Source organism: Aedes aegypti, chromosome 3, assembly GCF_002204515.2.
Source record: "Aedes aegypti strain LVP_AGWG chromosome 3, AaegL5.0 Primary Assembly, whole genome shotgun sequence".
NCBI lineage: Eukaryota > Metazoa > Arthropoda > Insecta > Diptera > Culicidae > Aedes > Aedes aegypti.
The window spans coordinates 385,979,280-385,991,069 of NC_035109.1; the positions used below are offsets into that span (position 1 = coordinate 385,979,280).

Here is an 11,790-nt window from a genome sequence, read left to right on the forward strand (position 1 = left end):
GGCAACAACGCACTGCAGTAGCGCATAGTAAATAACTGCTTGCAAACAATATCTTTCAAGCGCATTTATTACCTGTAATTTTGCGAATAATAATTTTTACTTTTCCACGTTTAAGTCATAAAACTGGTTCTGGACTTAGGTTGGCGGCTATTCAATTTTACTCTCATTTGACAGCCACCCTTCATTGGAGTTCAGTTCATGGATGGATAAGTCAATTTGTCGGGTTTTTCGTTCTTCACTCCCTTCAAAAGATCAAAGGATCTAAATGGTGTCAAGGTTCATCTAAAAATGTAAGGAGCATTGCATCCGAAATAAGCGATTGTTGCTCTAATCGATAGTAAGTATCCATTGTTTTGATCTAGGCAGACCAATTTCTTATAGATTGTTTCCTTGATGTTTCGCACATAAAAGCAATTCCCAGCTAATATGTTTTTTTTTTGCGAAAATATCTCCTTTAGTTGATCATCGTTTTCGAAGATACCAAATTTTTCATCAATGGACTTCAATGACTTCCGAACTAAGAAGGTTTTAGGCGAATAGCTTACTTTGGATTTAATCAGTGGACTGATATATGAGCGAAAAAAATGTGTGCCCCGTAGTGACATTTAGGTGATTTCCAAAGTAATAAGTTTCCAGGCAAATAGGTCTCATTCAGTTCTCCAACTTTGCCAAAAACACTAACTATGTATCCAATCTCTAGAATCAAATAATGTGTTTGTCTACTAGCGCCACCTTGGGAGAATCTTCCAAATTACTATGTTTCTGGGCGAATAGATCCCAAGTTACACAACATGTCTCATATAAATCACAATGACTTCAAAATGACTAATGAGAATGTTCTGTTTCATAGCGAAAAAACTGGAATTCATACTTATATATGACTGGAAAAGCGCAGAAGGTGGAGCTTGTGCAACATATTTTTGTTGTCAAAATTATGTATCATATGGGTTTAGGTATACATAATATGTATTATACTTTGTCCAACAAACCATTAACACAACAAAATACTGAGAACATTTGGTAGTGGAAATGCATTGGATGGTCGACAATGAAAACCCGACCAGACGGAAGAAACAAGATTATAACATAATGTGTTCCCCTGATACGATTTTTTTATATCACCAGTTGTTATAAAACATGTACCGTTAGTAGTTAAAATAACAAAAATTCTAACAAAATGTATACCAAATTAAACTAAAATATAACAAACCCTGTTACAATTATATCAAAATTATTACAGAATGTGTTGCAAGGATGTTACAAAATAACAAAATCATTGCAAACTATGTTGCTGTTTATGACATCTGATGTTATTTGCAACAAACTTATAAATGCGATGTCGAAAATATAACAAATGTTGTTATAAATGTGTTACTTAAAAGTATAACAAGTTGAGAACAAAGCCATCTTGATAACAACATTTAATCAACTTCTGTTATTTATAACTGCTGCTGATAGGAATGTGTTATAATTTTGTTATGTAGTTCTGGTCGGGAAATGTCAAAGTGCAAACATTGACAAGCCTTCATTTTTGATTGCATAACTGTTATTGATTGATAACTGTTATTTAACACTAAATTAATATGCGAATCAAAAATTATGGTGAAATATTCACTTTTGCTTCGATAAAATCAATTCGCCCTTATAAATCGTTCAATATACATTTTTCGACATCAAGCCAAGTAAATATTTCCAAAAAGGAATCACCACATTTTGCAAATTAGTTCATTATTTTGTTTTCTACTAATACACTAAACTTTTACTGAACTATTATTACTTTTTTCAAAGCTTCAGAACAAAAATCTCATCGTTATGGTAAATATTCAAAATTAAATTCAAAAATTAAAGATGGTCCCCTTAGACACACTGCATGACGAGTGTTTTGGGAAAAGACAAAAATTTCATTGCCAATCATTTGCCATTGTGCCAGGCAGTGAAAAGTTTCCAGGGACAACTAGTGTGATCATAAATTTACAGTGTGATATAAGTTTGATAAATCACTTGACTATGACAGCATGAATGGAAGTTATAGCATGGAAGTTGCTTTTCAAATCTCACGAACCGTTGTTGATTTGTACCCGAAATAAAATAGTCTAATCAGGTTATTACCAAAAACTATTCCGGCAAACTTTAAGTTACAATTTTGTTAACGGAAAACTCCTATACCAAATGACTATTGAGAATTTTCTAAGTATTTATATGTTTTTCCTACAATTTTTCACAAAAACACGTAAGCCCTGCATGAACACAACTGGAAGCAAGTTAAGTAATTCCATTAAACCTTTTTCGTACTAAACAGTGGCAAACAACCACCACACTGTATTCATTCATATAAATTGATAAATCGGTATATAGAGCATACCTTAAAAATAGTAATTTACTCAAAACATTTGCTTAAAAGTATTCAGCGAACACCATATGGCGAATTTCTTAGCCAACAGTGCATTATCCATGCTATCAAAAGTATTAAATGTCACTATTGTTGCATTTGTTTTATAGACAACTAGAAAAACTTATATTTGACTGAAAATAAATATAATTTGTTTATTCAGAACATGTTTGAAAAGATTATATATTATGACAAACATTTAACATGAATATGACATATTGAGACTGTTTATTTGTCGTACATGTCTAAAACAACCGAAATAAGACATATAACCAAACACATGTTTTGATAAACATAAGAAGACAAATATAAAACATAATATGGTTGAAACATAGTAAACGTAATTAGAACATTTTCAGCAAAATGGTAGATTTGTATGGCAAAACAAATTATATGCCTTAGTAGAACATCTCCATTCAAGTTCAATATTGAAAGGTTTAACAAAACAAAATAGCGACTTACGTGAGACATGACATGTTTCAAAAACTTTCTAGCAATCATTGTAGGACAAACTGTGTATTTTTAAATTTGGATTTATGTTCTCGGTGTTACTTGGGATCCCATTCAGCTGAACACTTTTGACGAAGATACCAAATTCGAGAGTTCGATTTTTGTCAGTCCTATCGCTGGAATGATATAAAAAAAAATCAAATGTTTGACCACTAGCGCCACCTTGTGAGTGTTTTCCGAACTAATATGGTTTAAGGCGAATAGGATTCATTTAGTTGTTCAAAATTGTCCATGACACAAACTTTGTACCTAATCACTTGACTTAGATATTAGCTAATAAAATCTTTGCCCACTAGCGCCATCTTGTGAGTGTTATAAGGTCTTATGTGACTAAGTATCATTTAGTTGTTCAACATTGTCGAAGACAACAATTTTGTATCTCATAACAGAACTGAAATGCAAGCAAATGCAATATTTGCCGACTAGCGCAATCTAGTGAATGTTTTCCAAACTAATAAGTTTTCGGGCGAATAGATCTCATTCAGTTGAACACATTTGTCGAAGACACCAATGTTGTATCTCATCACTAAACTAAGATATAAACAATCAAAATGTTCGATCGCTAGCGCCATCTTTTGAGAGTATTCCGAACTAAAAACGTTTTAGGCGAATATGTCTCATTTAGTTGATCAACTTTGTCGAAGACATCAATTTTGTATCTCATAACTGGACTGAGATACAAGCAAATAAAATCTCTGCTCACTAGCAGTGTTTTCCCAACTAATAAGTTTTCGGATGACTAGATCTCATTCAGTTAAACACATTTGTCGAAGACACCGACGTTGTATATCATCACTGAACTGAGATATAAACAATCAAAATGTTCGACCATTAGCGCCATTTTTTGAGTGTTTTCCGAACAAATAAGGTTTTACGTGAATAGATCTAATTTAGTTGATCAACTTTATCCAAGACACCAATTTTGTATCTCATAACTGGACTAAGATATAAGCAAATAAAGTTTTGGCTCACTAGCGCCATCTTGGGAGTGTTTTCCGAATTTATAAGGTTCTATGCGACTAGGTGATATTCAGTTGTTCAACTTTGTCGAAGACACCATTTTTGTATCTCATAACTAGGCTAAGATATAAGCAAATAAAGTTTTGGCTCACTAGCGCCATCTTAGGAGTGTTTTCCGAATTTGTAAGGTTCTATGTGAATAGGTATTATTTAGTTATTGAACTTTGTCGAAGACACCATTTTTGTATCTCATCGCTGGACTGAGATATAAACGAAGCAAATATTTGTACGCTGGAAAGTTGTTTAATATGTTGCTTATATATGCGACATTTGTTGGCGTCTGTGCGCCACCTGGTGAGTTAATTCTGAATTAAAATAGATACCAAGTGGAAGTCAGTAGTCCTGTGATCAACTTTGCAGAAGACAGTTTTCTCCTAAACCTCTTTATTTTCAAGATATTTGCTCTACAAGTACTGTCCTATTTATAGGACGCTGGGCGTTCGGTGCTTCTGTCCTATTTTTAGGACGCTGGGCGGATATGGGTTAAACCAGAAATTACTCTTCTTTCAAATAGTAATACTTCTTTTGAGTTTCGCTATTGGAATAAATTTTAGCACTAAAGATTTTGATATATTTGGCACAAATTTACCCTTCTTTCAAACGTTTTATGTTTTTTTTTTTAATTCTAAATATGATGTAATTATAATTATAGGGATAAAAACTGTTGATTTAAAATTAAAATAAATTTTACCTTCTTCTAACATAGGCTGTTCTTTGGAGCTATATTCTTTTTTTTTTTTTCAATATTTTTTGTTTCCAACTGACAAAAGGGCGGCAACCGCTAACATTGATCAGCTCAAGTTATCAGCGAAAAGAGAAATCGATTACTGCAGTTACTTCAATGTGTTGTGCTACTTGTTCCCCAATATCGGTTCCCCGAAAATCGGTTCCCGAACGCCAGTTCTCCGAATGCCAGTTCCCCGAATATCCCGTGTCCCCGAAAAGTTTTAGCACTCATAAATGTCGTAACTTAATACATTTCAGGGTGGTGAAATGTGATCTTCTTTCGAGATATGCTGGAAAAAATATTCTTTCAATCACAAATTTTCTCTTCTTTCAATAATAGACGGTGTTTTTGATGTTCACTTCCAATATTAAAAATTATGGAATCGTTGAAAAGTTTTGTCACAAATATTTTCTCTAATTTTTTTTTTCATTTGAGGCTAAAAATAATCTGCTCTCGTATATAGGCTATTTTTGCATTATGCTGCATTAATAGATCTTTGGATTAGAGCTTTTAATTATTTACAAATAAATTTTCCCTTCTTTTATCAAGGAATTTCCTTCATGTACGTAAACTGGGACAGAACTTTATCTGCAGCGAAATATTCTATGAGCGTTACCTTTATTAATAGCAGCGAACTTTCTTTGCCAGTTTAATATTTTCAAATATGTATTGTATATGTATAGAGTGTGTGGTCTTTCGATTCCATGGCATGCTCTTGCAGGGCGAGCGATGGAATCAAGACCAATCGTTTTCGGTCCGCGTGGTGCGAGTGCGAAAAGAGATTCGCGTTAGTAGTGTGTGGTCTTTCGATTCCATAGCATGCTCTTGCAGGGCGAGCGATGGAATCAAGACCAATTGTTTTCGGTCCGCGTGGCGCGAGTGCGAAAAAAGATTCGCGTTTCTCAGTTAGTATGCATGCTTCAAAAAAAGCTGAAAATTGTGGCTGCTCAATCAAGGAGGAAGGATCAATTGGTGAGCTCGTTTCATGCTTTTTTTCAAATCTATAGAATATGTATGACCGCACATTTAATCGTTACAACGTGGTTATATAAATATGATTATTCAACAAACTATGAATGGTTCGCCACTGTAAGTGTCGGCATAAACTCTAATTCATTTTTTTTTCTATGTAGAATCCCTTGCCTTTTACCTTTATTTTTATAAAAAAAAGGTTTGAATGGTTCGGTCTGTTTGTCTGTGCTAGAAGTATAGACTTGCAAAGCGTTCATTTTATTCAAAACACTTTGAATGGTTCGCCACTGTAAGTGTTGGCATAAGAATATTATGTGATGGTCCAGCCATTCGACTTATATTATCAATTTGAGTAAAATATTGTTACACATACTTTCGTCCTAACAGCTGTAGGAATGTTGCGTAAAGCTATTTGTTCAACAACTTTTGAATGGTTCGTCTCTATTCACTATTTACTCCTATTTGGAAATTTTACATGTAAATTGAATATATTATATTCCTAAGCATGTTAACAAATAATCGTTTATCATGGTCTAATCGCTTATCAAAGTGAATCCTGTGACTCAAAGATCCTCCCCATTAACAACCATCCCTCCCAGTAACCTTTGTGGAGATGCAGAGGAAAACACGGTCTCCAAATAGCAAAGGTTGGCGTTATTGACCATGTATAAATAGAGGCACTGAATTATGCACACTGAAGAAGATTATGGCCAATCCCAGCCGAACTTCTAGTTGATTCTTTGTGCATCTTCACTGACTTTAGTCAACCACGGAATAGCAACCATTGATATGTGTAGTCAGTTTGACCTAAGCTAAGCTAAGCTAAGCTAAGCTATCCGTGTCCCAGGCTATTGTATATCGCAACAAGCTCAAAGATGCTCTATGTTCTGGTATGTAAAGAAAATTATTTTTCCGAGGAGATCTTCCACCAGACCCATCACGAGTAATCATTATGCCAAACGGCCATTATGCCAAACGACTTTATGCCAAACGACCTTATGCCAAACGATTTTATACCAAATGGGGTACAATCGCAAGAACGCAGACCCTTTTCAGGCCTTCGAGCGCAGAAGGCATGAAAAGGGTATGCGTGATCTGTGGGGATTTGAATTCGAAAATTGTGACCTTCTAAGTTATTGGGTCACCAAGTGGCTCGGTAGCTTAGTTGGTAGCTTAGTTGGTGATGTGTCTAGTCCTGGGTTCAAATCCCAGCCGAGCACGTAGATTTTTTTTTCATAATTTCACCCATAATTTATCCATCTTTACCACGTTTAATGAGCTAACCATGGGGATTGGAAAACCGAACAGCACAATATAAGCGTCAATTTATATAGAATTATTGTTATCTATAACAAACTAGGCTAGGCTTTGTCAAAACGCCTTATTTTTATTAAAAGAAGCTAAAAGCCAGAAGCTAGAAGCTAGAAGATTGAAGCTAGAAGATAAAAGCTAGAAGCTAGAAGCTAGAAAATAGAAGATATAAGCTAGAAGCTAGAAACTAGAAGATAAAAGATAGAAGCTAGAAGCTAGAATATAGAAGCTAAAAGCTAGAAACTAGATGATAGAAGCTAGAAGCTAGAAACTAGAAGATAGAAGATAAAAGCCTGAAGAAGCTAGAAGCTAGAAAATAGAAGCTAGAAGCTAGAAGCTAGGAGATAGAAGCTAGAAAATAAATGCCAGAAACTAGAAGCTAGAATAGAGAAGCTAGAAGCTAGAAACTAGAAGATGGAAGCTAGAAACTAGAAACTAGAAGATATTAGATAAAAGCTTGAAGAAGCTAGACGCTAGAAGATAGAAGCTAGAAGATAGAAGCTAGAAGATAAAATCCAGAAGCTAGAAGCTAGAAGCTGGAAGCGAGAAGCTAGAAGCTAGAAACAAGAAGATAAAAGCCAGAAGCTAGAAGCTAGACGCTAGAAGCTGGAAGCTAGAAGCTGGAAGCGAGAAGCTAGAAGCTAGAAACAAGAAGGTAGAGGCTAGAAGCTTGAAACCAGAAGATAGAAGATAAAAGCCTGAAGAAGCTAGGAGCTAGAAGATAGAAGCTAGAAGATAGAAGCCAGAAGCAAGAAGCTAGAAAGTAGAAGATATAAGCTAGAAGTTAGAAACTAGAAGATTAAAGATAGAAGCTAGAAGCTCGAATATAGAAGCTAAAAGCTAGAAACTAGATGATAGAAGCTAGAAGCTAGAAACTAGAAGATAGAAGATAAAAGCCTGAAGAAGCTAGATGCTAGAAAATAGAAGCTAGAAGCTAGAAGCTAGGAGATAGAAGCTAGAAAATAAATGCCAGAAACTAGAAGCTAGAATAGAGAAGCTAGAAGCTAGAAACTAGAAGATGGAAGCTAGAAACTAGAAACTAGAAGATATTAGATAAAAGCTTGAAGAAGCTAGACGCTAGAAGATAGAAGCTAGAAGATAGAAGCTAGAAGATAAAATCCAGAAGCTAGAAGCTAGAAGCGAGAAGCTAGAAGCTAGAAACAAGAAGATAAAAGCCAGAAGCTAGAAGCTAGACGCTAGAAGCTGGAAGCTAGAAGCTGGAAGCAAGAAGCTGGAAGCGAGAAGCTAGAAGCTAGAAACAAGAAGGTAGAGGCTAGAAGCTTGAAACCAGAAGATAGAAGATAAAAGCCTGAAGAAGCTAGGAGCTAGAAGATAGAAGCTAGAAGATAGAAGCCAGAAACAAGAAGCTAGAAAGTAGAAGATATAAGCTAGAAGCTAGAAACTAGAAGATTAAAGATAGAAGCTAGAAGCTAGAATATAGAAGCTAAAAGCTAGAAACTAGATGATAGAAGCTAGAAGCTAGAAGCTAGAAGACAGAAGATACAAGATAAACGATAATAAAGTAGACGCATATGAACTATGAATAAATAAGTACTGTTTGTATTGTGTAAAATGATGAACAATCAAAATTTTTAAACATCCTTTGCCATTGGTGCTTCAAGACGGGAACACCTATAATAGTAGTAGCAATCATGAATCCGTTTCCAGAAGTTAGCCATGTAATGGGAATTGTTTTCAGTTTTGCTAACCATTTCATCCCCTATGTACACAACGTTCTCTCCAGCAGCATTTACAGGTTTCCAGTGCAAGTGTTCCGTGGATGGATTTCTGTGAATTAAATTTCCGTGAAACTTGTCCAGCAACCTTTTCTCTTAATTAACTTTACCCATGTTTTACAAAACAAGCTATTGCTTTCGCCAACATCCTATGAACGTACCACTCCTTGCGATAGTTCTCGGGTTGTTCCAGTGCTTCCCTTACATTGTACGGTGTAAATATGTAGCCCAGATCATCTCCGTGGACAACTCCCGGTCGCGAAGTGTTCATTCTGGTCCGATAGAACTCATTCTTGTACCAACCAAATTTACCCTCAAATCCAAACCGGTATCGATAAATGGGAGACTTTCGCTCTGAAGCCAGCATCTTTTCAACAAAATTGTCCGCTGGGAAAATCATGTTGGCATAGTTCGCCAGGTCTCGGAAGAATTGCTCCTTCTCAGTGACAAGTCCGGTTTCTTTCGCGTAAGCTGCCATCGCATGAATCACTCCCTCGACGTACTCCAGTACAGTTTTGTTATCCCTGTTGGGAAAATTCTCATCCCAGGAAAAGTAATCCTTCACGTAATCCAACAGCAGCAAGAATTCTGTCGATGTCGTTCCCACCAAGAGTGGAATATCACTGCGAGACATATTCTGCAGGATAAGCTGATGCGGCGATTCACTGATGGACAATCCGTCGGCAGCTGGCAGGAAACAGGGGAACTGCATACTGGCGAAAACAGTTCCCAGCATCCGAGAGGTGTCGTTCAAGAAGAAGTAATCGCGGAAGTCACGATCCAACAGCTGATCTCGGGTGGAAACTCCCATCTGTGTAAAGTAGAATTCGGCGTATTTCTCCGGTTCGTATATGAACGCGTGTGGCATCAGGAAGGTCCCACTCTGGAGAATGGCTTGGTGGAACAGACCTGCGGATTGATCGGAGTACATATGGTAGTTGATGGACGAAGCACCTGCGCTGTGACCCATTAAGGTTATTCTGTTAGGGTCGCCTCCGAAGCAGTTTATGTATTGTCGAACCCACTGAAGGGCAGTGCGTTGATCGAGTAGACCATAGTTTCCGGTAATATTGAATTTTGGATATCGTAGGAATCCCAAGACGTCCAGCCGGTAATTTATGGTGACTATGACGATGTTCTGAAAAGAAAGTTGAGTTGTGATAGAGGACAACTTTGATGTAAAGATGAACTAACATTGCCAATTAGAAGATCGACACCATGGACATCATAACCAGCTGATCCTATGGTGAAACTACCTCCATGGATGAACACTAAAACTGCAAACAATGAGGTATCATTCGCGCCCTCTGGACTATACACATTTAGGAACAGGCAATCTTCTTCTCCAAGCACCTGCGTTGGGTAGTTAATATCATCCAACTGGGGACATACACTTCCTTGGGCTGTATAATTTTGATGATCCTTAGGCTCAAGTAGTTGAGATGGCTGGAATCGTCCAAAGGTCCCATAGCGGATTCCAAGGTATACACAGTATTCCGAGTTCTCGAACGTATTCTTTAGAATACCTATTCCCGAAGCGGATTTTGAGAAGCGAACAACACATTCGAGTGTCACCGACTGAACTGCGCAGCTGAGAATTGCAAAGACCAATGCAGCTGGGTGCATTCTACAAATCAGACGACTGATAACGACTGGCTCTTCCGCAAGAGATTCGTTTCGAATGAATGCATGGCTTATCACTGTTCGAGGGCGAGAAGGCATGGCGCTAAAATAGTCTTCGCTGAATTGCATATTGGAATTATTAAAACGCATTCAATGATGGAATGATTCAAACTGTTTACGTTTGAATGATGGCCTGGAAAAATTTGCATATTGGAATGATTAAAATGCATTCAATGATGGAATGATTCAAACTGTTTACGTTTGAATGATGGCCTGGAAAAATTTAATCAATTCGTATTTTTACTCGACATCAATGATGTAACAATACATGAATTCAATTACTCACCTTCGAAAAAAAAATCTTCCCACTGACTCACCCTTCAATTTCAAGCAGCTTGACCTGAAAGCACGCTCACTCTCGTATTCTCGTTTGTATGCTTGTGGAAACAACAGCCAGCGTCAGGATCGAATATTGTTTGTTTCAAGCTTGTCAAACGGTTTCGAAAAAATAAAATTGCTTCCTTATGAAACAGATTTGGTGCTTCTGTCTTGTGAGCTGGATTGGCAGAACAGTTTCCTCCTTCTTCCCCATTCAGGATCTGCTGCCCACTCGATCAAATAAGGGAAAACAGGGTGAAAATGCTCCCCCTTAGAAAATGCTCAATTTTGACTGTGAATTTCGTTGCAAACTTTATTCTAATGGAGGTCACAGAGAGGTCATTGTGGCCTTATTTAAAGTTCACCGATAGTTTCTGAGCAGCCATTGAGTTATTTTTTTATGTGGAGACCGGGGAATGTTTTTCAGTGAGAGGAGTTTAAATCGTATGAAATGCTCAAATTAAATCTCGAATTTCATCTAAGAGATTTTGTGATGGCACATTTTCAACCTAGTTCCCCTACAAAAGGTTTTATCATTTTTGCCGTTTCCAATGGATGACACTCTGACAGGATGCTCTTTGGTCTTATTGTTCTGACAATGAATCTGTTGGGCGGCTGCTGTCTCTCTCGGTGGGTGGCAATTTAATACATACAGCTGCCTGGGAGCATCTGCCCTTGGATTGGAATGGTAAAAGCGTGCAATCTCGTTTCGGAGGAAAAAACTATGCACCAGTGGCACTTTTTCGTATGAATAGTTGACGAAAAGTGCAGCTGGTTCCATTCAGGTCGCTTCCTAATAGGGACAATAAAAATAAAACTCCCAGTAAGGCGACATCGGAGGCGACAAGGATGACATTGTGTCGTGACATTGAGGGAACTGTGTTTGATTGCGATGTAGCACTTGCTTTCCATGTCGTTTTCTTCGAATTTGAAATTGAAATGGCTCCATTTCGGCAAGTGCCAACGGGTCTTTTCGTACTCTCTCAGAGGTACAATAATTAAATTCTGTCGTCTTCCGTTTCCGTTGTGGTTGCCATACTCCGTCTTTTTTTCTCAGGGTTACCAGATTTGCTCTGAGTATGTTTCTGAAATGCTGTACAAACTAGTTTGCTTCTTCTTCTTCT

General features: G+C 37.1%; 1 protein-coding gene across 1 annotated transcript; it reads right to left on the reverse strand.

Moving 5' to 3' along the window:
• Nucleotides 1-8,467: 8,467 nt before the first annotated feature.
• Nucleotides 8,468-10,373, reverse strand: LOC5563676 (cholinesterase 2). Its single transcript, XM_001647925.3, has 3 exons — nucleotides 9,860-10,373; nucleotides 8,776-9,803; nucleotides 8,468-8,717 (listed from the first exon to the last, which is right to left on the reverse strand). Exons 1-3 carry the CDS (start codon nucleotides 10,289-10,291, stop codon nucleotides 8,522-8,524), a joined length of 1,656 nt encoding a protein of 551 aa, XP_001647975.3. The 5' UTR covers nucleotides 10,292-10,373; the 3' UTR covers nucleotides 8,468-8,521.
• Nucleotides 10,374-11,790: the final 1,417 nt, after the last annotated feature.